The sequence below is a fragment of the Mustela putorius genome, unplaced genomic scaffold, assembly GCF_011764305.1.
Source record: "Mustela putorius furo isolate JIRA1106 unplaced genomic scaffold, ASM1176430v1.1 tig00003869_pilon_pilon_pilon, whole genome shotgun sequence".
Taxonomy (NCBI): Eukaryota; Metazoa; Chordata; class Mammalia; order Carnivora; family Mustelidae; genus Mustela; species Mustela putorius.
In genome coordinates this window covers 7,602,439-7,629,677 of record NW_025422021.1, presented here as the reverse complement: position 1 = coordinate 7,629,677, position 27,239 = coordinate 7,602,439, and the positions used below count along the sequence as shown (strand labels likewise).

Sequence of the window (27,239 nt, the reverse complement as noted above, 5' to 3'; positions counted from 1 at the left end):
CCCACATGTCTTATTGTTTTGGATACCTCTTTAGGTGGTGTCCCTTCTCCTTTGTCAATAAGCAAAATTCCCACATGTGTCTTCAGTGGAAATATCCTCTTTTTAGGGATCCTGCCGAGAAGGGATTCCAACTCAGTCCATACTAAAATTAGACTAAAATGAGTCAAGTAGGATCCTACCTCTCTGTGGAAAGCTGCCTGATTACTAATTTTGAGTGAGTTAAATGTTTATTACTGGAATAAAGATCAAAGCCTTTAAAAATGCATCATAAATGATGCATTTGAACAGGTAAACATAGCTTGGAAAACCACTGAAAGGAGGAAGTCAGGGTTAGAGTTCAGTCTCAAAGATTAACAGCAAAGAGCAACTTCAGAGCCCACTGGGGTGCTGTCTGCAGGTGGAGACCAGGTGATGGACTCACTGACAATGTGGCTTGGAGAACATGCTAGAATCTCTAGTGTCTTCTATGTACTTAATGCATGAAGTGCTTAGGAAACATTTGCTGAACTGCATCAACAAATAACGTTTACTTGGATCTACTGTGTCTGCTACACCAGATAAAAGCATTTGCAACCATCTTTTCTAGTTCGGGGTGTCAAAGCATGCCTGAAGTGCCACAAAGAATGTCTGTACTTGATACTTTTTCAGGGAGGTAGGGCTTTGATTTTCCTGATTTTTTTTTTTTTTTAACCTGACTTTGTAGCAAGAATATTAGAAATAAAATTTAGGAGAAGACAGACAATCCTTGGGTGTAAGGAGATTGGTGATGGCTTGGACAGCTGAATAAATAACATTTATTTATCTGGCTCCCTGGGCCTTACCCAAGCCTTTTTACAACTAGCAGGTGTTTTATAGACACATTTTTCTATGAAGTAGTCAAACTGTAAACAGAGTGAATCCTGAATGATTATCATGCCTTCAAAAAGCCAGAGATGGAAGAGAAGAGCAGCAGCACCGCCATTTTCCCAAGAGAAACATCTTTTGTTTTTGTCTTTGGAAGCACAGGACCTAGGGTTTGAGGGCAGATTTGGGGCTGTGGACATAGCGCCATATGGGGACATATAGCCCCATAGCTATACTTTCAACCCATCCTGATCATGGGTTCTGCGTAGGTACATCCCGCACACGTCAAGGAGGCGTTCTGGAAGGAAACTGCACCCATGCACCCCAAGCACCGTCCCACAGCGTTACACGCATACGATGGTAGGTGCTCAATAAATGGTTCTTAGGTAAATAAAGCATCATATATTGTTTAACAATATTTGTGAACAGTCTACTACTCCTTCATATTGAGAAGTTTCTTGGGTCAAGGATTAAATTTTATGCACCCAACTATCTCTTGGTTGAAAGATATCTGCCCTTTATGTTTGTGCCTGAGTGAGTGGAGGAGGGGCACAATCATGAAAACCATGGGAGCCTGTGTGTGAACCTCTGTGCCATATCAGCAGTGTTGCTTACTTAGCAACAGAAAGGGTCTCCCACTTCCTTTAAAGGCCTCACAGACTGTGAGGGAAGAGTTAGATTCATGGGAAGAGTTAGAAAAGGACCTGAGAGACTTTTAGGCCAGACTCTATTTTATCAGTGAAAAAATTATGTTTAGAGAGATGGAACAAATTTCCCAAGGTCATATGGCTAGTCTTTGGCAAAGTCAAGAAAAAATTTGAGTCTCCCTGAAAGCCACTTTTCTTTCTGAAGTATTTATTTTAATTTAAAAAAATTATTATTTTTTTTTAAGAGAGAGAGAGCATGCATGTGTATGAGTGAGCAGTGGGGCAGGGCAGAGGGAAAGGGAGAGAGAGAAGCTTAAGCAGGCTCCACACAACATGGAGCCCGACATGCGGCTCCATCTCATGACCCTGAGATCATCACCTGAGCTGAAATCAACAGTCAGACATCGATGTCAGACACCAACTGAGCCTCCCAGGCTCCCCCTTTCTGAAGTATTTTAAAGTTTTATCTAAAAGATTTTCATTTCTGGGCTATATGTATGTCCCCAAATAGTTGTAAAATAAATTATTCCTCAAGAAAACTCTAAGAGCTTTTAGCTAGTTATTTCCCATATGACACATTTCAAGGTGTTAAATAAGAAGTTCTCACTGAGCCATCAAGATAAAATATATGACAAGCAAAAGAAAGGAGCCATAAAGGGATAGAAATCTTCAAAGGGATTATCCAAAAAGTGATTACATGACTCAAATCCTTTGCCTACATTCTAGGTAGAAAGAGGGGCTCAATACACAGCATCCATCTTCCCCACCCAGGTTCTGAACAAACTGGGACACAAAATGAAAGGTAGCAGCTAGGGGCCTGAATCTGCCCTTTGTTACTAGAAGACACAGAGCTGGAGGTTAGGGCTTAGTGTGGCACCAAGGGCAGCTGGTCCCCGAACCCCAGGCTGAAGTTCTGAGCAGAAAAGATACACAGCTGATGGGAGGACCAGTGCTAGAGGAAGGTGGGGGGTGGGTGGGTGGCCAGGCTAAGCTTTCCCAAGGAGTGAATAGTGTTAGTAAGTGGCCTCAGGGTGCAGGACTCTTCCCAAGCATGGGGAACAGTTGTTGCCCATAACAAAATATCAGGGGGTTAAGGATTGGGTTGGAAGATAGGTGAAGAGGGTTTTTCTGAAGGGTAGTCTAAAAGCCTCTCTCACCCCAAAGTTGCCTTCTCACTGAAAATTCTTAATTCAGAGAGCTTTACACACATCTGCTGCTTGGAGCGGACTTGTGACTGAGTGGGCCAGCACTGGGGGATGGGCAGGGAGAAGGAGGGAGAAAAGAGGGTAGGGAGAGGAGAGGAGGAGGCACTGGGAAGGGAGGAGAAGAGGAGGGAAGGGGTAAGGGAGGAGGGAGAGGGAGAGAGAAGAGGCGAGGAAAGGGGAAAGAAACTTAGCTCCTGTCCAATAGGGCCACCTAGAGGAGCTCTTAGGCTTCTGCAGGGAGCAGCAGGAGTTGGGAAAGGAAGCTGAAGGAGCTTCAGCTGAAGAAGGAACTTCTTCAGGAGAGAGGTCTCCAGCACAGGACATGATGGGTCTCTGAGGCCGTGAGAGAGCACTCCTCACCAGAAGGAGGCAGCTTTCAGTTTCACAGTCTAGCTCATACCCTAAGACATGATCAGTCAAGGAAGAACTTTTCTCCCTCTTCCCCTGCTTGCTTCTCTTCCCTCTGCTTGCCCTGACCCGGGAACAAACCATGGCTAGTGAAATGGCAGCAGCCAGCTGGAAACACTAGGTGGAGGAAAGGAACAGACAGACCTGCCCCCCAGGTAAATTACACAGATTTAAAATAACAGATTTCAAATGAAATCTGTTCAAAGTTCCATCCAGTCCTGCCCAAAGCCAGGCAGAGGAGGCCAACTTGAGTTCCCATCACTGTCTCCCAGTACCCTTTGTTATTTGATCAGAATAGTCTCCTTCTGTAAGACATTAGCGATTCCCAAGGCTGCTTTAAGAAATTTCTTTATTTATTATACGTGAGGTGATTGAAAACTGCCAATCACAAATCTGGCAATCCCCTCTCATGAGCTTAAAGACGAACGTTCTGATTACGATAATTACATTTTTATGAATATCCTACCTAGAGAGTAACAATTTTACTATGTCAGACTCCACACAAAGATGCATCAATTTCATCTGCAATGAAAAATAGAGGCTAATAGCACAGTTATATTTATATGATAGTCAAACATCAAGATGCAACATAAGTATTTCAACTGAAAGAATTCTGCTCATTATTTAACCTTGAGATGATGATTAAGGGTGAAGGCTTGTCAGCTTTCGTGAATTATTTTTTCGTGATTTTTGCTGTTTTGATTTGATTTTTAAAACTCCATAATTAACACTTATTAACATTTGGATTCCACCCCCCATGTTATTGTAGGCAAGGCAACAATGGCAATAACAACAAAAGATTAGTGGATGTGATTAATGGTCAAAGAAAGAGTATTGGGAAATCACAAGACATAATTATGTTTCAGGTAGCACAGTGCCATGCCAACGGACTTCCTACTTAGTTAAGTTTCCTAAGCCATGATGCACGTAATGGACACAGTATTCAGGTTTGATGCTTCATATACATATTAGCTTAATGCAGAGGAATGTCTTCCATTATTACGGATAGTGATCAGGGCCAGTTTAAGCATGTGATCTGAGAACCAGCACGGTAAAGCAACACATAAAAGTCTGTTAGAAATGCAGGTTCTCAGGCCCTCCCTTAGGCTTGCTGAAACAGAATCCCTAGCAGTGGGGCACAGGACCCTGTCTCAGTAAGCCCTCCTGGTGATTCTTTGAGGTTTGAAGCCACTATTCTAGCACATTGTGACTATTTTCCCTGGCTACAGTGAAACACTGGCGTATTGGAGGCTGCAAAGCCCAGCATCAACGTAGGCATGCCCCCCTTCACTTTTCAGGGGTATGTGCTCCAGGGGAGTTTAAGTGAACAGGCTGTTTTGGTCAAGTCCCTGAGTCCAGGGGTTCCTCTTAAGTGGCTTTTATCTTCTCTTTCAGTCTCCCGAGGTCACAGGCCATAGTGTCCTCCCATCAGTAGTCATAATTGTTAGTTCATCCTCCCTGATAGAAGAGATATTTATGATACCTTTTATAATGTCTAAAGATTTCCATCACCCAGAATCCTTGCTGATCTTCTTTCTGTATTACAACCATTTCCCTAAAGTCACCTTGAGCTCCTTGAAAAAATTTAGCATCCAACATGGTACTCTTTTGTGTATCTTGATGGGATTAACCTGGGCTGTCATCTTTCGACAGCACTCTGGATGAAAATTATGAACCAGAACTCACCAGAAAGTTGCATGGAAAGAGGCCACACATTGCAAGCATATTTAACTCAAGAAAACACAGTAGAACATACATTTAGTAAGGGGTACCAATGCTCACTGGCCAGGACTATGCAGTGCTGTTGTTAACACAGTTTTTCTTTGGCTTAGAAGATAAGGCAGCTCTTAGGAGGGAAATGTATCACTGAGTTTTGAAATAAACTAGCTAGCTAGCTAACTTTCCCCCCACATTTATTTATTTATTTATTTATTTTAATGAGAGAGCGAGCGAGAGTGGGAGCAAGCGCGTGCACACACAAGCAGGGGGAGCAGCAGGCTCCCCACTGAGCAGAGGGCCTGACATGGGGCTCAATCCCAAGGTCCTGGGATCATGACCTGAGCCAAAGGCAGATGCTTAACTGACTGGACACCCAGGCATCCCTAGCTAGCTAATTTTTTTAAAGTATTTTAGAGACAAATAGCATTCTGATGAATCAGTACACAGGGGGTAGTGTAAGTGGAGTATTTAGTATGACAAAAAGTAGATGACATCTTATGATTTTATCTTAATATTATTTTATATATGTAAATTATGTGTGTGTGTGTGTGTGTCTATGACTTTATTCTTTCAAAGGCCCAAATGCAGGAGTAAAACCTTAGAACAGAGATTCTGAATCTGGAATGTGCCTCAGAATGACCTTGAAGCTTGTTAAAAATACAAATTCTCAAAAAAAACAAAAACAAAAACAAAAACAAATTCTCAAGCTTGGTTCAGCAGTACATGTCCTGAAATTTGAGTGACATAGAGAAGACTGGCAGGGCCCTGTGCAAGGGTGACACACACAGTGTTTCCATTGGGAAAAAAAAAATTCCTGGGTTCTGAGAGATTTTTATTTGGGAAGGTCTGAGGTGGAACCCAGGAATCTGGATTTCCTAAGCACTCCTTAAGTGCCTCAGTGGTCCAGAACTTTCATTTTGGGGAACACTGCAAATCTAATTCAGAAGATGAGGAAGGAAAACACAGTTGAGTGTGAGGTGGTACGGCTCTATCCATCCACAGGAGTGGTACCTTCTTTGGGTCCTTGTCTTGCACGACTTGAGGCTTTTGAGCAGGACAGGTATTTTGCCTAGTTCTAACGTTATTTCTGTGCTGGCCTCCACCCCCAAAGGACTGTGAGCTCCCTGCAGTGTGGGAATTAGGTGGTACTGACCTTCACATCTTCAGCTGGGGACTCTCCCCTGGCCGCCTCATTCCTGAGAAGGTGCTCAATAATATTGTCAGATGAATGAAGACAAGAAAGGTAAAAATGCAGTTTGAAGATTGTAACTGAAATAGTCTGGAGTGTAGTCTTAGCCCCTTCGCGGGCCAGCAATCTGTGACCTTGGGGTCACTCTCTCCCTTAGTGTCTCAGCCCCCCAGTTTGCAACACAGGAGATCAGTTTCTCTCTCCTTCGTGTGAATACTGAGGGGTACCCTTGAAGGACTGTCTGTGAAGATGCATTGAAGTTCTAGAGCCACGTTTTTCATTTGAACATGACTTGTTTTGCTCTAACTTTATTTCTCCAATGAATGAGTGCTGGGTTGTATGACTGAGGCAGAGAACACCAAATTTACTTCTGGTCCTTGTGAGAAAGCAAATTCTATGAGTTGGAATTTAAAAGAACCACAGGATTCTACCAATTTCAAGAGTAAAAAATAAATTCAATACTAAAAATTTATAATATGAAGGAAGAAATACTCCACAAATAATCGTAGAGAGGAAGGGAGATAGACTGAGAAGCAGATTCACTCTTTACCTTGCAGTTTGGGACTTCCAGAAATCCGTTGTTTAGTAAAATGATGTCTGAACTCTAGTGGCTCCACTAAGATCACCTGACAAGGGAACAGCTGTCTGATAGGATGAACTGAAAAATACATGTACATCCTTTTAAAAATGTCCAAATAGTGGTTATGACCACCCCACCAGGTGTAAAGAACTGAAGAAACTGTAAAGAAACTGAAGAAAATTAGATCACTTATAAGAGGCAGTTTGCCCCAGCTGGTGAATACTGGGTCTGGGACTAGAGTCAGTCCATAGCCCAGTGAGGAAAATAAAGGCAGTGTACTAAATTTTCCGTGAAGCTATGTTTATTCAATTGGGTCTAGCATCTTTTACTCTAAGGTTAGATCTCCCCTTGTTTTGGCTGATTAAAATGTCCTTGTTTTTATGAAATGTCAATATTTTTTTAAACTGGCGAATGGAAAGTTGACAATATTATGACTTCCCATTCAAATTTATTTACTTCCCTTTCAAATTTATTTATTTTCTGGATTCATTCAAGGCAAGTGGCTTGAGGCAAATTTCTAATCCATTCAGTTCTTGATTTCTTCACATGTAAAGTCACGAAGATTAACAATGACATAGGCAATAATATTTGCAAAGACCTTAGCACAATTTGTAGTACATAATAGATGATTAAGACTTGGTGGCAGTTACATGAAAAATGGAAACAATAATTATGTTCTCATCTAGATAGGTAAATTAGGTGGTAGGCCTTGTGTTTGCACTACTATATTAGATATATTTTTCCATTTTTCTCTGGTAGTCACATTTGGGACCCATCCATGCCTTTGCCCTAAAAGTAATCTGTCTAAGCAGGAAGCACCAAGGGAGAATTTCCATTTCATATACACAGCCAACCAGTCTGTGTTGGTGGTGGGGAGCATTCTAGAACCAGTGGCAGAGCAGGGTTGTGCCTACTGGCTGAAGTTCTTATTAGATCTAGAACCCAGACCCTTGGTTCTAGGACTAGTACTTCCTATTGTATAATATGTATTTTCGTATTTACAATGGCTAATAAATTGTAGTTACTCAGTGTTTTTTGATTACTTGAATGAATAAATGTAAAAATGAACCTTAGGAATACAATAGCTCCATAAAGCATTAGCGTTTCCCAGTCGTCTGCGGCTGTTTGTTTCAGGTACCTATCTTAAATAGATTATATTTTGACAGGTGACCTTTAACTTACTCAATTGCTTGGAGACAGAAAACAGGAAAAGGGTGGGAGTTTCTCATGACTAAAACACATTTATGTTGATGGATATGCCAGGTGTTCTGGCAGGAATCTTCCTGGTCAAGATTTAAGCTAAATTTGAGCTAGATGTCTAATAACATCCAGACTTGTTTCCCAGGCCCCTCAGGGGTCAGACATGTTATCTGGGTAGGTCACACTGTGGGGCCTTTAACCGATGCTAACACAATGTGGGCAGTGTAGTGACTGAACTGAATTATTTTAGAACTGTCTGTAGGCCACTCGGGGAGTACAAAAGAGCAAACCCTTCTGCTGTCTTATATTGGTCTGGGACTCTCCTGTCACTCTTACAGAAAGCTGGTGGCTTAAGAAAGTTTTTAAGATACCTACTGTGGTTGGTTCTGTATCGGAAGCTGGGAAGGGCAATAATACAAGGGCCGGTTTTATTTTTCTTAAAAAGCATTTATTTATATATTTTTGCATGAGAGAGAGAGAGAGAGAGAGAGCGCGAGAGCATGCATGCATGAGTGGAGGTGGGGAGGGGCAGAGAGAGAAGCAGACTCCCCACCGAGCAGCAAGCCAGAGGTGGGGCTGTGTGACTCCATCCCAGGACCCTGGGATCATGACCTGAGCCAAAGGCAGATGCGTAACCATCTGAGCCATCCAGGCGCCCTTCAAGGACAGATTATGTGGGGCCTGAAGCTTTAGATAATTTAGGTGCTACATTAAGGAAATTAATATAAAATCCTAAATAACATAAACTTTGATGTAAAAATGAGTACTTATTGGAAGGGATCCTCGTAAGTGGAGGTCCCAAAGCTTGAGCTCTGTTGGCTACCTGTAAATGTGGCTCTGGAATATTAGGAGCAGAATTTTAAGACTAAGGAATTTGTGAGAGAATGTTGATGGACGGGGCATTTCCAAACACTTACCAGTAAGAGAAACATATACAGGCATCTCCTGATTTCCAGAAATTTGCATTAGACCATTTCACTTTTACGCAAGAACTACATTAGTACCTGTTTTTGTTAACTGAAAGAAATCTGAAGATTTTTGCTTTTAGGAAAAAAAGGGCAAAATGTGAAAATAGCAGTCTATGTTTGTTTTGCTACAATCCATTGTAGAAGCAGTGCACACCCCAAAACAGTGAGAGTGGCCCCGCCAAGCTCTTTCTCCTGGAACCACACTCCGCATCTCAGCAGCAAGCCACTGGAGCTTTCAACTGTGTCCGAGAGCATCTGTGTTTCATCGCCATTTATTTTGTGCAGCCATTAGCAAGAAGTGTCCTCAGGTACCGGAAAAGCCTAAGAGAGGTTATTTTTGGGGTCTGAGAATGCATAATATTTTTTCCAGATAAGTTACTGGTAATTGTTTCTTTGCTTTAGGCCATTTTGGCTTAGGAAAGTTTTCATAGGCATGCTCTGCTTTCGGGTAGTGGGGGAAACCTGCAGCTGACCGTAGCTCTAGAGTCAGACACAAAGGATCAAGGGCTCAGAGTGCAGGAAAGCGAGGCTATGAGGAAGACAGAGAGAAGGGGCCTTTCTAAATCATGTGTCCCAAGAAGCCTTCAGTTAGAATTGGGATGTCAAGAAACGGGGAATTCTTGAGTTTATTTTACACATTAAAAAAACAAAAAGACATTATTTATTGGCCATCAAAACTTTTTCTAAATACTCCCCTGCCCCCAGTTTTCATGTAGGTTTAAAAAATTTTTTAAGTTTTATTTATGAGAGAGAGAGAGAGAGAAGCAGACTCTCTGCTGAGCCAAGAGCCTGATGTGGGGCTCAGTCCCAGGACCCAGGGATCATGACCTGAGCGGAAGGCAGATGCTTAGCTACTGAGCCACCCAGGTGCCCCTAGGGAAAAAAAGCAATTTAATTCATCCATTGAGATAAAAGAATAAAAACAAACCAAATAATTCCTCAAGTCGGGGGTGGCTTATAACATATTCCCTTTCCCTTCTTAATACAAAGCTCTCTGTCACTTGGGCGCCTATGCCTGGTGGGAGCAGGGGGCTGCGTCCTTAACTGCCACCTAGAGACTGTTTGACGGAGGTTGGGGGGGTGGGACACTGGTTTGATTGTGGTGAGGTGTGATGTGGTAACTGCTCAATGAAAATTTATGGAATGGGAGCCTGGCCTATGCCTGTTATTTTGCCTGATGTTCTATTTATTTAATCTTTGGAACCATTCTATAGTTGAGGCGGCTTAAGCCCAAAGAGCTTAAAACACTTTGTCCATGGTCTTACAGGGAGCAAGTGGCAGAGCTAGGATTCAGATCCAGGTTTGTGTGTCCTGGGCTTGTCCTCTAACTCTGGGACGTGTCATTTGGCCTTTTCTTTCCACCAGTTGGGAAAGACAAAGGAAGCCAAGACTCGTGCTAGAGGTGGAAAGGATTGTCAAGAAGGGAGTGTGGTGAGGTGACCAGCATGCTGCTTGTTTGTCGGTGCTCTGGGACTTGCGGTCTTCCATTACTCATCTGTCAGACCAAGACATGGGTCTAGGTGACCTGCCATTGGGGTGACCCAGTTTGCTTGGGTGACCCAGCCCAGTTTGCTCTGATTTGCACCATTGTGCCAAAGCAATAATTATTAGTGACCCTGTATAGAAGGTTCTTTCCAGGTCTTCTTGTGATTTCAAATGGAATCTAATAATTCTCTGACGACTAAAGCAGCACGAATTTTCATTTTCCAGACCTACAAGGTATAAGGGACTGACATCATGTGAGGTGACCTTTGTGTGGAGGTTGCTGTGCATTTCTGGCATGGAGAGCCTGCCTGCTGTTGCTTCGTTCCTCTACAAGTACACTAGGAAATTCCCTTCCAGTCAGTTTGGCTCCTGTTAATCTGGGATCATTAGATAAATATGTTTCCTGCTTTTACTCAGATTGGCTATCACTTACTGAGTGCTACAGTAAGTCAGGCTAAGTACTGAGTGCATGATCTCACTTTTTAAAAACTTAAATTCAGTGAATGAACACATAGTGTACATTGTATCTGTATACCACATCTTCTTTATCCATTCATCTGTCGATGGGCATCTGGACTTTTTCCATAGTTTGGCTGTTGTAGACATTGCTGCTATGAACACTGGGGTGCAGGTGCCCCTTCAGATCACCACATTTGTATCTTTAGGGTAAATAACCAGTAGTGCGATTGCTGGGTTGTAGGGTAGCTCTATTTTCAACTTTATGAAGAACCTCCATACTGTTTCAGAGTGGCTGCACCAGCTTGCATTCCCACCAAAAGTGTAGGAGGGTTCCCCTTTCTCCACACCCTCATCGGCACCTGTCATTTCCTGACTGGTTAATTTCAGCCATTCTGATGGGTGTGAGGTGGTATCTCACTGTGGTTTTGATTTGTGTTTCCCTGATGCCGAGTGATGTGGAGCAATTTTCACGTGTCTGTTGGCCATTTGTTGCATTATCTCATTTAATGTATTTGTTAATGTTGTGAGATAGTTACTTACCTTGCAGATAAGGAAACTGAAGCTCAGAGAAGTTTGCAACTTGGTAAGAGGTGGGGGCAGGTCTTCCTAATCTCTTAACCCGTATGCTGTATTAAGATATGTACACAGGGTCGCCTGGGTGGCTCAGTGGGTTAAAGCCTCTGCCTTCAGCTCAGGTCATGATCCCAGGGTCCTGGGTCTTTGTATCAAGCCCCACATCAGGTTCTCTGCTCAGTGGTAGCCTGTTACTCTCTCTCTCTCTCTGCCTGCCTCTCTGTTTACTTGTGACTCTGTCAAATAAATAAATAAAATCTTGGGTGCCTGGGTGGCTCAGTGGGTTAAGCCACTGCCTTCGGCTCAGGTCATGATCTCAGGGTCCTTGGATCGAGTCCCACATCGGGCTCTCTGCTCAGCAGGGAGCCTGCTTCCTCCTCTCTCTCTGTCTGCCTCTCTGCCTACTTGTGATCTCTGTCAAATAAATAAGTAAATAAATCTTTAAAATAAATAAATAAATAAATAAAGTCTTTAAAAAAAGGTATGTACATATTCCAGCATGTACAACAGATCATTTAAAAAATTATCAGGCCTCCTACATTCCCATTGGCCTTTCCTGTATTTATCAGTGTCAGTGCTCATCCTGGAAGTTTTCTTGCCCATTGTTCCCACCATCCATCTTTACCTTAGAGTAGAAGCATCTGCCTCAAGGAAACAGACAGCAGACTCTGACTAGGATGCAGGTTCTCAGGAAAAACAAATAAAGGACTAGAAAGTGGGTGTGAGGAACCCTCACCATGGACTGCTGCCACCTCCTCCTCTTTTTCTTTGCTGTGAGCTTGTCTTTCTTTCTTTTTTTTTTTTTTTTAAAGGTTTTATTTATTTGACAGACAGAGATCACAAGTAGGCAGAGAGGCAGGCAGAGAGAGAGGAGGAAGCAGGCTCCCTGCCAAGCAGAGAGCCCAATGTGGGGCTCGACCCCAGGACCCCGGGTCATGACCTGAGCCGAAGGCAGAGGCTTAACCCACTGAGCCACCCAGGTGCCCCAGAGCTTGTCTTTCTTTACCAGAGTAGAAAACAGAAAACAGACACTTTCCTTTTCATTTGCATTTACTAGATAATACTTAAATAAAAACCACCAGTTGACACTCTTATCACTCTGCTTTTATTTATTGTCTGGCTAACTTACAAAGACACAGATGTCTAGGGTAGTCTCTACCCCACCATTTAAACTGTCCTGATGATATAGATTCCAAAATGTGCATGTTTACATAGTGCAGTGGTATGAAAAACATTTGTTTTCTTTTATTGTCCCTTACTACAAACAGGGAAAAATTAATTTTGTGCCAAAAAATGTTGGGTGCTTTAACAACCATCCCATTTCTGCTACTAAAATAACAAAATTGGTATTACAAGTTAAAATATAAAGGCCTAAGTTTTTACAAATATGCAAATAATCTGCTGCTTAGACATAAAAAGTCGGTTTCTTTCAAATCACAAAGTAAGGCACCATTGGATTAAACATTTCTCTTGGTTTCTACTAAATAAAATGCATAGTGAAATAAATATGGAACACTGAATTTTAATACTGTAACACATTTCAATATAAAATGATATGTGAATGTTAAAATACTGTATTGCATCTTGAATACATTTATCAGGAAATATTATGGAAGAAAACCCCAAATGTAAGCCCTGATTTCAGGAAGAAAATATTCATTTTTGTGATTTGCCATAGTTGAAGATTTTAGCATAGAAATTATTCAGTTTTGGATGCAATTAGGTTGCCAACTTTCAAAGAAAGGGTATAGGTGTATTAATGAAACACTGACTTAATTACATCCTAAAACTTCTCTCTCCTGGATGAACAGCAACTTTGAGCTATGACTGTTTCAGACTTTAGGATAATACCTACAAAGCTGGGATGTACAAAGAAACTGGCCATGCTTACTAGCCCTCACAAAATTCATATCCAAATTCTTTGGATAAGACTTCTCTGCCATTATTTGCTGGGAAGGCCAGATTGCATCTTTTGTGAGGTGGCTTATTAGGCTTTATCATAGAGATTTGTAACAACCAGTCATATCTGCTCAAAGAATCCCAAATAAAATGATGCTGCTATAAAACCTGAAAAATTCTTTTTGGAAAATACTTAGCCAAGTTTGTTATACCTTTATATTTCTTGATTCCCTTTGGGCAAAGGGCCCCCAATAACTATATGAAAGACAGATGAATGATAGAGGAGAGGGGGAAAAACCAAGTTCTCTAACATACTAAGTAAGCCCAGAACTTTGGCAAGGAAAGTTATAAAAATACAATATATCCAAATGGGCAACTTCATAATTTATTAGATATCCCATTTATTAGAACTCTAAGTTCTTTTGCCTTTATATAAATGAAACAATTATTTATTCTATAAATAGGAATCCTTCTTTCAAATTTTTCTTTGGATTGATTTCTTGTTAGCATCTCCTGGTAATACATGAACAATACACTGAAACCATGACACAAAGTTTAAGTATACATATACATATGTGGCTGTGTGCTTTTAAAAAATAAGTAATGGTAATTTTAAACATAATCAACCATATAAAACCATATAAAATGGAAAAATTTCCCCCCAAATCTATAGCTAGATTTAAAAGTCCCAGGAAAGTTTTGTAAACAAAATCATACAAATAAAAGGGCAAGCCTGGCTCATTCCTATGGTCCTTTCACGGAGCTTGATTTGCATAGATCCAAGGCAAGGGATTCTCCCAATGGAGTCCAAACAAATTCTCTTCAATTTGTAGTAGCAATCTCTCTCAACCCCCTTAAACACCAGATTTAGATGTTTAGAGTTTCGCGCATCAACTCAAACCTGCTTGCTTCCTTCCACATTTCCAACTGGCTACCTTTTCCTGACTTTCCCCCACAGTTACAGAGCCTGCGAGACTCCCCCGCTCAGAGATGCATGCTGGGCAGCAGAGGAAATGAAGGCAAGGCAGAGGTCCAATGGACAGTTAGCTCAAGGCTGCGGGCTCTGGGGCCCCAAGCCTCGGCTGGCTTTCGGTTTCCTTCTAATGGCTTTATTCCACGTGACTGTAAACCCTGTTAGATCAATTTCTGACCTTGGTACTGTCAAGCAACACCTAGATATACACATCAAGGAAAGACGGGAAATAGGGCAACAAAATCGAAGGTCAAGCTATCTGTTGAACAAGGTGTTTGGTCCTAACTTGATTTTTAGTTACTTTTTGAATTGCTAAAATTCATCTCGCCTTTTTTGTTTTTGAAACAAGAGATTTTGCACTAGTCCACATCTTCTAGACCCGTGCTGCCCGAACATGGTAGCCACCAGCCACACAGGACTGTCGAGCCCTTGAGATGCGACTAGTCTGAATGGGGAATGTGCTCTCAATCAATGTAGGATACACATGGGATTTTGAAGACTTGGTACCAAAACAGAATGTGAAATAGCTCATTAATAATTGTTATGCTGATTGCAGGCTGAAATGGTAATAATTTGGGTGTTAGGGTTAAATAAAATATATTAAAATTAATTTCACCTATTTTCCTTTTTTAAGATAGCTACTAGAAATTCAAACACCGTTATATGTGGCTCACATTGTATTTCTGTTGGACAGCTCTGTCCTAGAGCTTATCTCAGACTGCCAAAGATTGGACATCCTGTACCTGAAAAATTTTATGTGAGCCCTGAGTGCTGCAACTTTCTTAGGTGGACTGTGGTTCCTGGAATCAGACAGAAAGCCAAGCATGCAAAAAAGTCATGGAAGCAAATAGCTCTCAGGACTTTAATGTTAGAGTCTGTAGCAAATTAGCACTGAATGTTTGAACTTGGTTGGTTGAAAGCTAGGACACAATGCATGTCTGCCACCTTGCCACGAAAGCCTCCTGACCCCTAAGCAGCCAGCACTGTAGCCAGGCTGTAGCTGAAGCAAGCACGAGCTTTGAGAATATACACAATCTAAAAAGCTAGGTGCGTTTCTTTACTGCATTCCCACCCCCTGCACACATATTCCCACATCACCCTCCCTTTCCCTACTGCCAGTATGAAGGGGACAAGTGAAGACAAGGGGAGGAGGGTTTGCACCCTTGGAGAACAACAACAGAAGGAGCTCTCGGGCTCGGCTGGAGAAGAGCAGGCAAAGATCACCTTGGGATGGGAGGAAGTGGTGGGGCACCCCTTTCTCTTCGGTTGGATCCACCTTGATGAAAAAAATAGACAAAATATGAATTTGGTTAGAAAGCTTTTATAGAAAGCTCACTGTACAAACTAAAGGATGGTCACAAAAGTACCCACTATGTCACCCTCTATGACCAAGGCTGTGAAGAACAGGCACACGTGGGTGAGAATTAAGAAATGAAGGCAAGCGAGGAAGGATCTCACTGAACATTTCTAGAGGCGGATGACCCACCACTGGCTCCCAAGTACTTATCCAAAGTTAAGAAAATTAAAAAAAAAATTAGTTTTCCTCTTACCACATAGTACGTGTTTATTACAGATTTAGAAAATATGGATGGGGGGGTGCGCGCCTGGGTGGCTTAGTGGGTTAAAGCCTCTGCCTTCGGCTCCAGTCATGATCTCAGGGTCCTGGGATCAAACCCTGCATCGGGCTCTCTGCTCAGCGGGGAGCCTGCTTCCCTCCCTCTCTCTCTGCCTGCCTCTCTGCCTACTTATGATCTCTTGTCTGTCAAATAAATTAATAAAATCTTAAAAAATATATATGGATGAGCTAAAACAAAACAGAAACTCACCAATGCCTGTACCACTCAGAGCTAACCAAAAACATGATGTAAATACTTTCCATTTATCTTCTATATATAAACAGCTCCCCTTTTTTCTTCCCCAAATAGGATCATGTATTGTCAGTCTGAATATTTTTCAGAGCTGTTACTGTTGATACATAAAATTATCTGTTACATAAGTATGCTATATTTATCTAATCAATTCCTTTTTTCAGACATTTAGGTATCTTCTAATTTCTCAATAATGCTTTTTTGAGACTAACCGTCCTAATGGCTGTGACACTATTTCACTCTAGTTCTATGTGTATTCCCTTAATGATCAGTGATAGTGAGCATCTTTTCATATGCCTTTTTGGCAATATGGATATCTTCCTCAGAGAAACGTCTATGCAAGTAATCAACCCATTTTAAAAATTGGGTTTTTGTTGTTGAATCACAGGAATTCTTTATATATTCTGGATATAACTTTTTGATCAGATATATGACTTGCAAATATTTTATTCCATTTCGTGTGTTGTCTCTCTGCTCTGTTGATAGTATTCTTTTAAAAACTAAGCATATTCATGGGTATAAGTACTGGGTTTAAAATCCATTCACAGTTTTTTAAGTTCATTTGTCCCACATCACTTTTTTTTGAGGCTCTAACAGGTTTTAGGCATGAAGCCGGGTACTCAGACACTGTGAGCAGATGTAGCAGGGACATATGTCAGCTGATTGGGTCCATTGTGGCTGCTGCTCTGGGGGGACTCAGAAGTGGGCTGGCACTGACAGATTCATCAGGAGGCATCTCAACAGGGATTTCCGAGACAGAACAAAATCTCTGAGCAAGGGGAGGAGTTAGAGGAAGACACTGTCAGCTTGTTACCTTGCCTCTTCCTCTTGCCACCCCAACCGTATCTTTTCTTGGTCCCACACCTAAAGAGAGACGCATCTGGATAAAAACCAGTCATGTGTTGTGGGGCCTTGACCACGACTGACATACCGTCAGCGGTCGGCACCAGGCAGGCTCCCCTGTGCGGAGGTGCAGTGAGACAGCAGGGCTTGGGGCTGCCTGGGGGCCCCGTCAGGCGGGCGCCCCACCCAGAGGCCCAGGCAGCTACAGGAGCAGAGCAAAACCACTCGACAGTACTTTAGTTTTGTTACAGAGATGATCTATTAAACACACAGAGCGCTAGAAATATTTAAAGCAATTCCACAAAAACATTTTTGGGTACAGTGGACATTAATTCATCAGTTTCAGAAATATATTTAAATGCCCACCGTATTTCAGGTTTGGGGTTTGGAGTAGTGAGAGCGCAGTTCCTGTCCTCGAGTTGCCTTTAGTCTTAGAGACAGCAGGGTGGGGAAGGGAATCTGTTCAGCTATGAAATTAAAAATCTAGACGAGGGGGATGATTCTGTTACGGATTTCAATATACAAACAGTACTTACAATAGATTTAGAATGCTTTTAAGAAACCAGGAAAAATATTTAGAGTCCATATGAACAAGTCCTTAAAGTGAATTCATTTGTTAATGCCCAAAAAGGAAGAGACAGAAGCCCCTCTTCATCACACACACACACACACACACACACACACACACACACCCTTGAAGCTATCTGTCCCATGTGAAGACTTACTTTTCACTCTTTCACTTGTATAACCTTATTATAGTTCTATCTTTTTTTTTAATCAGCCATCATCTAGGAATGGAGTATTTTACATAAATGAGTTTCTCTAGAAATTAAACTTTTCCCTTTTCCTTTCAAGCAGCAATACTCTGTTTCCTTCTGGCATTTGTTTGTGGAAATTTTTCTTAAAACATCTTCTAATGTTCTGAATTCTTTAGGAGTGGCACAGAGCACAATGTGACCTGGTCCTCACAGCCCAACAGAAACTCCTGTGTTGTCCCGTGCTGTGATACAGAGTGCAATCCCGTATCCCTGTCTCTTTGACCTAAGACTGCCACCTGTCTCATCTCCCTGAAGCCACTAATTTTGCTTCTCACCAGACTTAACTGAAGCAGCTATGATTCTGTGATTTATGGCTGGGAAACATCCAGCCACAAAGGATTGAAGAACTGGGCGCTACAGAGTCAGGAGACTCTGGAGTAGGACTAAGGAGTAAGGACAAGGCTAGGGACAGTTACCGGACATGTGCAAATCCCACACCCCCCATTTCTGGTTTGGGAATTTGGTTCTAAATTTAAAGCGGTTACAAATCTGAGCCTCCTCAGTGATCTATGTGTGTTTTGTGACGATTTTTTCTTTGTTCTAACCACTTATTGTCATGAAATTTCAGTTTCTCTATTTCCTCCTCTTGTTCCCATTTTTGTTTCAATAGAGGAAAAGTGATTCACTTCTTTATGGTTGCATTATATATTTTAGCAAAACCCAGAAAAAATCTAAATGTCCAATAATGGTAAACTAAATCACTGTATGTTGACTTGATGGGATACTATAAAATAAAAATCATGTGATAAAATGGGAAGATATTTTACTAAGCAAAGTTATGTAAACCCCACCACCAAGAAAGTACACTCTACTTAATAATGATAAATCAATAAGAATTATATGGTTTAAAAATCAGCAGAGAACCTGGTAAAATGAATATATGTGGTGATTTTATGGAGATTATATGGAGAGATTATGGGTATATTTAAAATTTTCATGTAATGCTCTAAAATCTATAATCATAATATATTTATGACTTTATTATTATTTTAATATTTTATTTTTTTAAGTAATGTCTACACTCTAGGTGGGGCTCAGACTCACAACTCTGAGATCCAGAGTCGCCTGTTCCACTGACTGACCCAGCCAGGTGCCCCTGATCATAATGTATCTAAAATATCAAGGCAGTTGCAGTGAGTTTTTGTTATAATCATTAAGACATCTGACTAGTCTCAAAACAAGTAGAAGACATTTATCCTATCTTAGGAATGCCAAAATGGGGAAGTCTGTCCAAACAAGCAAAGCAATACAATTTAACCTATTAGCAAACCAAAGTTACATTGAGCTTGTGATGACATGTTAAAGTAATCGTTTCTCATATGCATTCCGGGTATCCCATTTTCCTCATCACTTGTGGAAGGACAGTTTACCAGCATTTAGGTGGCTCCATATGGGGTTCTCTGTCTCACTCCAGGCAGGAGGCCTGGATTTCCTATATAACCCTCTCTCGTATATAACCCAGGCGATAGTAGAATGAAGCCACCTGAAGCCCTTGCAGAAATACTCACTCCGGGATTCACTTCTTGCCAGTTTACTGGGATAACTTTTGGCTGTTGGTACATATGGCTCTGGAGGTGGCAAGTCAGAAATGGGATGGAAGTAGAATCTGCTTTCCCACTCATCTGAGGGAGAGAAACAAACAGCATCTTCAGTAACAATCTGCTACGAAGACTTACATAATGAAAGGACACAGAGAGCTGCAGAGAGCACTTCTAGTTTTATGCCTAGAAGTTTAGAGAAAACCCAGAAATGCAACAAATGTCACTCACTGATCAGCGCACCAGTGAAATACGCTGGTCTTCGAATCAAAGCAAAGACAGATCTAAGTGACTTGAACTAGCATGATTAGGACCCAGCCGGTCCCTCTTGGGACCCGGAGGCTAAAGTCTGAGATACCTTTCTTCCCACCAGCAGGCCCAGGAATAACTGGACCCTCTCATAAAAAAAGGTGGAGGAAAGCCGCTTAATACCTGTAGATCATCAGGCCTCTTGCCCCAGCACACTGTTGAGAAAGGCAGGTAAGGTAGGTAATAAGAAGATAAAAGACAAAAATGACATTTTTTTAGGGTTTTGGAATCTTCTAGAAAGTTAACTAAAATGAGACTCCAACAGTGAGAGAGGAAAACAATCAGCCTTTTTGAAAAGTGGAGGAGGAAGGATTACTACTTTCAATTTGAAATCATGGCGGTCTCTAATGGATAGATACTTAGATCAGAGCAGTGCAGTGTTCGAGGGTCATAGAAACAAGAAATGTTAATGCCAACACACGATGCACACAAATTTAACATTTAGTGGGTGCCCTGTAGCTTGAAAATGTTCCCAAGGTCCCTTCCCCAGAGGACGGACCCCACCTTACCTTCTCCTGAAGAGTCTTGGAAGCCATTTCTAATCGATGTTGATGGTGGAGGTGGGGGAGGTGCCCCTGCGCCAGGCCTGTCAGGAGGAAGAGGAGGCCTGGGTCCACTCCTGGGACTATCTACTCCACTCCTGGAAGGCAACTGGGGGGTGGCAGGCAGGGCCCGAGATGTGCTGCCATTTCTGCTTATTGGAGGGGGTGGTGGGAGAGGGCCTGGGACCAAAAAAAAAAAAGGAACACTTAGGGCAGTATCTTACATCCTACATTACTATCATCATGTCACTGCCAATGTGCAGTTATTGAGCACCTGCTGGATGTATACCCTGTAATTAGAGCTTATGGAGAAATAGTGGAAACTTTCTAAGAGGTTTGGCCAAGCAAGGAATAAGTACAGATAAACACAGAACTGCACATATGTACACATGTTGATATCGATAGCTAAATAGCTCTTGGCTTTGGTTGTACTGAAATTCGAGATGATACGGTTAGGTTGAGAACGGGTGATAATCTGTTTATACAGACAACTATATCCTTTTAAAAACATTTTATAATCCTCTTAATTAGCTACTGAATTACTGTGATATGATACTTAGGAATAAATGCCATTTAGAAAAAGAATTTTTAAAAAAAGGAAGAAGCTAGTTATGAAGTTATTTTAGGTCTTCAGAAGGACTAGGCTCTTTAAATGCACGGTAGTATTGTAATTACACAAGCATGCTTCTGTGATGCATGCGATCTGTTTCTAGGCAGAAGCAGCATCAGGAAACCCACTATCAATCGTGCTGAGATTGGCAGGAGTTCCTTCTTGGTTCTTCCTCTTTGGGGAGGCGGATTAGTCAGTGTGCACGGCTGTGTACTCTGATCCTGACCCCGAACAAGCTGGTTACCACATGGAATGAAACTCTCTATATACAAAAGAGTACCAGAGAGTCATCTCACAGCACTCTTGCCAGGAATAAGTAGTGAAAAAGCAAATAAAAAGTACAATTTAAGTCTCTGGAACCATTTAAAAAAATTGCAATGGTATGGTATAATCGGAAATGTTTAAGTTCCTAAAAAAAAGGAAATTCTTTTTGATAATACAAAAGAAACCTGTCCTCCTTGTCCCATCTTCCAAATTCAGAGGCTATTTAGATTATAAGTAAATTAAAAAAAAAAAAAAAGAACTTGAATCTTCCCATGCAAATCAAAATGGCCTTAGTAATTATTCCTGGTCTTCAGCAGTGTGCTTCTCTTGCAAGATGCTGACATTTTACGTAAATACAACATCTTATGGTACTATAAATATAAATGTCTTTTATTAACTACAGATTCAGAATCCACCTAAAGGACCTTAAACTGAACAACCCACCCATTGCATGTATCCCTGCCTGGCAGTCTTGGCCCAGACAGCTGATGGAGGCATGTCCGGCCCTGGTTGGTTGGTCTCTCAAGGAGTCTTCAGTGCTTCTCCTGGTAGGGTTTATTTATTGCCCCATCTGTTTGCCATTGCTGGGCTCCCATTCAGGAGGAGCTGATTTACTGGGGGGAAAGTATCTCACATGCTGTGGGTTAATTTCACTGGTACTACCAGCGCACAGCTGTCACCAAACGCGAACTAGACTTCCAGTATTATGGGGCCTGATCGACTTGTTCTCTCTTTCTCTCTCTCTCTTCAAGTAAATGTTCATGCTCCTAACTCTCGAACCTTCCAGGACCCCTGCTCCAAACCTAGGCAAGCATAATAGATAAGAAAGCAGATTACACTTTTTTTTTCTTTTGAGACAGAGAGTTGGCAGAACTCTCTAAGGGGAAAGGGAGAGGGAGAATCTCAAGCACATTCCCCCACTGAGCAGGAAGCCCAGCGCGGGGCTCGATCTCACAAGCCTGAGAACATGACCTAAGCCGCAAGCAAGAAACAGATGCTGAACTGACTGAGCCACCCAGGCACCCTCAGATTTCAACTTCTTGTAATAATAGCAACAAACTATCATTTATTGAATGCTGTTACATGCTAGGAATTAAGATAACCACTATACGCACTTGTCTCGCTTAATTCTTACAGCAACCCTGAGAGGTGAAGGGACACGGAAGAGGCTGCTGGTGTTGGAAGTGTAAAAACCTCAAGTCAGGTTTTGTCAAGACTCCAAATATGTCAAATTCTAAAGCCCACACTCCTAGCAATAAAGCCAGGCCTCCTCTCAAAATACAGATGGCCCTTGATGACCTCTCATAAGATCCTGTGGGAATGAAAGTTGGTAGGAATTTTCTAGAGGTCAGTTTGGAAGTACCTATGAAATTTATAGATTACTATGCATACCTGCTTACCAAAATACTCCATTTTGAGGAATTATTCCAAAGGAAATACATAGAAATGTGCAAAAATATTTAGCTACAAGAATATATTCCTTGCATTATCTGCAACAGTAAAAATCTAGAGATGGTTTGAATGAATAAATCAAGGTAAATGTGTAGAATCTAATATTATGCAGTCATTAGAAGTCAGGCTGTACAAGAATAGTTTATAATCCTATCAGAAGATGTTAATGACATTGATAAATAAAAAGCAAATAACCAAACAGTATGTATACTGTGATACTGATTTTGTAAACATAAATATGTTTATATATATACGAATATATAAACACACACACGTTTTACTTGTTTATTTCCCCTTTTTTTTTTTTGATTTGTCATTTCTTTTTTCTTTTTTTTTTTTAAAGTGAGCTCTATGCCCAAGTGGGGCTTGACCTCATGACCTCAAGATCAGGAATTGCATACTCTACCGACTGAGCCAGTCAGGCTCAAAACATACATTTTAAAAAAGCTGAAAGGATAATAAAAAATGTTATGATTATTTCTGGGTGGTGGTGGTAGGATTATAGATCATTTTTGTTTTCTTTATACTTTTCTGTATTTTCCATAATAAACGAACATGACTTATACAATCGAAATAAATAACATTATAACTATATGTCACAGCCTGTCCTATTTTGGGGAAGATTTAATCTGTTGACTTGTCCATTTGGTAGAACCATGCAAACTGCTGCTTAGTCACTTTGGGGGAATACCACTAGCTGTTGGATAAGAAGAAAATACTGCATTTCATTCATCTATCTGTTTCCGTTTGTTCTCTAAAGACTACTTAATGAGATGCCATGATGTGTAGGGATTGGATTGAAATGACTGGTACTAGCTTTTTATATTTGTTGCCTATTGTCTGAGGCCAGAGCAGTTTGAAGTAGTGCTTCTCAAACTTTGCAGCACATTATAATCACTGGGGAGCCTCCAGATATCTTGATGCCCAGTCTGTAACCCAGAGCAATGAAACCAGAAACCCTGGGGAAGGGACCCAGCACGGTTTTTAAAGCTCTCCAGGAGATTCTAGCCCATGGTCACCTTTGAGGACTACTGATGTAAAGAGTGGTGTTTAGGGGCGCCTGCGTGGCTCAGTTGGTTAAGCGTCTGCTTAACCAACTCAGGTCATGATCTCAGGGTCCTGGGATCAAGCCCCGCATCGGGCTCCTTGCTCAGTGGGGAGCCTGCTTCTCCCTCTGCCCCTCTCACTGCTTGTGTTCCCTCTCTCTGTCAAATAAATAAATAAAATGTTAAAAAAAAAAAAAGTTGTGTTTATTAGGTTCTTGTGGTCACAGGGCAAAAGGTTAGCTTCTCCTAAAGAAAAAGACACCCCATTTCCAGGCATCTTATATAACAATAATAAGGTTAAATTAAGAACATAGATGGTTCTACTATACCTATCAATAACCACTGTGAAATAAAAAGCACCTATTATAATTAGGAGAGAGTACAAGTTCTAGGGAATTCTCACTTCATTGCATTTCATAAAGTCTCAAAATTCTTCTCTTCGACCCAGCTTTCTCAGCCCGGGGGGTGGGGCACAGCAGAGCCTTCAGTCCATGAAACAGCACGCAGCTCTTGAGTTGTTCTTATGAGCATTTTCAGGAACAAAAGGCCTGTACCTTTTTTTTTTTTTAATTTTAAAAAACATTTTATTTATTTATTTGACAGAGACACAATGTGGGGGGGAACACAGCAGGGGGAGTGGGAGAAGAAAAGGCAGGCATCCTGCTGAGCAGAGAGCCCGATGCGGGGCTCAATCCCAGGACCCTGAGATCATGACCCGAGCTGAAGGCAGATGCTTAACCCACTGAGCCACCCAGCTGCCCCCAAGGCCTTTACCTTTATCTGCTTCTCCAAGGGATTTATGTGCCAAAGCTGTTAACAAACAGCAAAATGGGCTCTAACACTTGTCTTTAATGATTAGGGACATGGCCTCAAAGCTTGACAGATGGAGAGAGCAGTACAAGAAAAGTTCATTGGCTCTTAGATAGTTACCCTTCTTGTTGGAATAATGGATGCTCTTACAGGAGACATGAATTTAGTTCCCCAATTAAGACAGCTGATACTCACTTTAGGGAAGTCAGGGCAGTAGCGTGGCGAGCACATTTGAGAACTGGAGGTCAAAGTTCTGGTCTCTTCTTATTAACTAGCTGGTGATCATTTGCCTTATAAGTTAGTCAGGGTGTCTGGGTGGCTCAGTAGGTTAAGCGTCTGCCTTCGGCTCAGGTCGTGATTCCAGGGTCCTGGGATCGAGTCCCACAGTGGGGCTCCTTGTTCAGTGGGGAGTCTGCTTCTCCCTCTCGCTCTGCTCTTCCCCGCCCCACTTACTCATAATTTCTCTCCCTCTCTCTCAAAAAAAAAAAAAAAAAAGTCCCTTCATCTCTAAAATGCAGACAGAAATTGTAATCCCACTTTCCTCAGAGGCTCACAGGAGGTCAGGGTGAAGTCAGCCACGCTAAGTGTCACTCAAGATTAGAGCAGTCTGAGAGTTTACTTAAGCTTCTGTCAAGCTCCCTTTGCTTATACGATGATTAGTGACACGGGAACAGGCTGGGCTGTAGAAAGACATACTCCACCCCCGTGTGACATACCTGATCTGCCCGGTGGGTCCCTCACCGGAGGAGGAGGTCTCTCACTGGGCGGGGGAGGAAGAGGGCCTGATCGTCCTGGTGAAGGTAAGGGGGTTGTAGACGGCGTAAGGGACAAATTCCTCTGTGGGAGTCTTGGGGTTTCATCAGTGCCACTGGAACCTGGAGGCAGGGGAGGAGGGCCGGGCCTGCTTGGTGGCGGCGGTGGAGGTGGGGCCTGTGAGGAGGAGGAAGGCCTCGGGGTAGAAGGCACGGGGGGCTTGCTGTTCTGAGGGGGAGGCGGTGGGACCGCTTCCCTGTGGATGGAGGGTCTGTTGCCCACTGGAGGAGGTGGAGGGGGCGGTTTGTCCTCCAAGGCCCTGCTGGGGGTCGGGGGCAGGGGAGGCCTGTTGGAGAACGGCGAGGAGGAGCTGGAGGGTGTCTGGCGGACGGAGCCTCCTCCAAAAGCAGCACCTCGGTTTCCAGGGAAGGGGGGAGGGGTGGGCCCAGGACTGGGCTGCCGGGGGGCCCCAGGCACTGGTAGGGAGCCCCGGTTGTGCAGACTTGATTGAATGGGTCTTGGTGTATTGGGAACTGGAGGGGGAATGCTATCAGGCTTTGAGCCCACGTCGGGCCTCGGGGGAGGCATTCGACTCCTCTGAGGCTCTGGGGGACCACTTCTGTGGCCGGGAGAAGGCACAGGAAACCTCCCTGGGCCACTTGGGGGTGAGAAAGGCTTAGCAGATGTGGCTCTTCCTCCTGGTGGCAAAATTGGGGGTCGGCTTCCTCCAGAATCTGAAGAACAGGAAAAAAAATCCAGTTAGAAAATTAGGACCCCCTCTCAAAGGAATCAGAGAACTAGAGTATATTCTCAGCTACTGGATGGAAGTCCTTTCCTAGATGCTCTAAAGAATATAGCTATTATTTATATAAATCAGGTTCTAGTGGTCCTTCCAGGGGACAGAAGAACAGATCACAGATCCCTGTGCACCTGCTAGTTCCAGGTCCTACAGCCTGTTGGCTGGCAAAAAAATGCGGGAGAGCCCTCTTGGCATTAGGTGTGGACAAGAACCAGGATTAAGTTGTCAGTGGTTCAGGAGAGCTCCCCATTCAACATGAGAAGAAAAGGGTAGATGGTGTTGGCACGTGGGATTTCTGCTAATGATTTTCTTTCCTCCCTATCAAACATCCCTGTCCCCCTGCTGTACCTCTCAGGTTCGAAAAAATAACATAGCCATGATAGGTGAAAAGTTAGTTATCTCAAGGTAACTCTTCACTGGGGAGGGCTTACCCAGTCCCTTTGAATAAATTTCCCAAGAGAAGGTGGAAAAATGTCATGGAAGAATCGTTAACTGAAATAAGAAAGAACTAACAAAGGAAAAAGAAATGGTCAGAGTTTGATTGAAAGACTTGACACCGGTGGTTGGTCTTAATCTGCAAAGAAGCAGGCAAACTACACAAGTTCTTTTCCTCACTGAATCACCTTCCACGTCAACACTGGCAGAACAGAACAACCCTATTATGTATTAATATTAAACTGCTTTTGTTCAACAGAAGGAACCAAAGTTTTGGAAAAATTCAAATCACCACTCCAGAATCTCTTGGAACCTAAGGTAATTCTCAAAAAATGATGACACTGGAAACTTCTACCACTTCAACTGTGAGTTAATTAAGGTACCAAATATTAATTGAGTACCACTATATACCAGCCATTATTCTAGATGCTAACCCCAGAAGAATATACAAAATAAAAAAATCCCGCTTTCCTGTGGCTTACATTCTTTTGGGAGAGATAATAAACCGGCAAACATATAAACATTTGCAGATAGTTGTTAAGTACTAAAAAGAAGCTGAAATACGTTGAGATGGGGAGACCAGATAGATAGGGTGGCTGGCTGGGGATGGCTTTTCCGAAGATAAGACATTTGAGCTGAGGTGAGCTGTAGAAAGATAGGGATAAGGTGCTTTAGGCAGAGGGCCAGCAGGTACAAAGGCCCTGGAGTGGGAATGAGCTTCAAGTTGAAAAGCTGAGGTCTGTGCGCTTGGCACGGTGAGCTGGAGAAGCTACAAGCGGACCCTGAGTGGCCAGCAAGGGCCAGGTCTCCTTATAAAGCAGAGGACTTCAGACTTTTTTTTTTTTTTTTAAAGACTATTTATTTATTTATTCGAGAGAAAGAGAGTGTGTGAGAGAGAGAACATGGCGGGGGGCCAGAGAAGGAGCCAAGAGAGAGGGAGAAGCAGACTTCTAGCTGAGACAGGAGCCAGGACTCTGGGATCCTGACTTGAGCCAAAGGCAGAC

At 42.4% G+C, this 27,239-nt stretch overlaps 1 protein-coding gene across 5 annotated transcripts in view; it reads right to left on the bottom strand.

Moving 5' to 3' along the window:
- Positions 1–12,358: 12,358 nt before the first annotated feature.
- The window catches only part of WIPF1 (WAS/WASL interacting protein family member 1), a 115,389-nt gene continuing 100,508 nt past the window's right edge, over positions 12,359–27,239 (bottom strand). For all 5 annotated transcript variants that reach the window (XM_045066880.1, XM_045066881.1, XM_004774374.3 and 2 more), the window contains 4 exons: positions 24,965–25,735; positions 20,034–20,246; positions 19,186–19,299; positions 12,359–15,424 (listed from right to left, as the gene is read on the bottom strand). In XM_045066880.1, the coding sequence (XP_044922815.1) occupies positions 15,369–15,424; positions 19,186–19,299; positions 20,034–20,246; positions 24,965–25,735 (1,154 nt within the window). In that variant the 3' untranslated portion in view covers positions 12,359–15,368. The remainder of the gene's footprint in view (positions 15,425–19,185; positions 19,300–20,033; positions 20,247–24,964; positions 25,736–27,239) is intronic.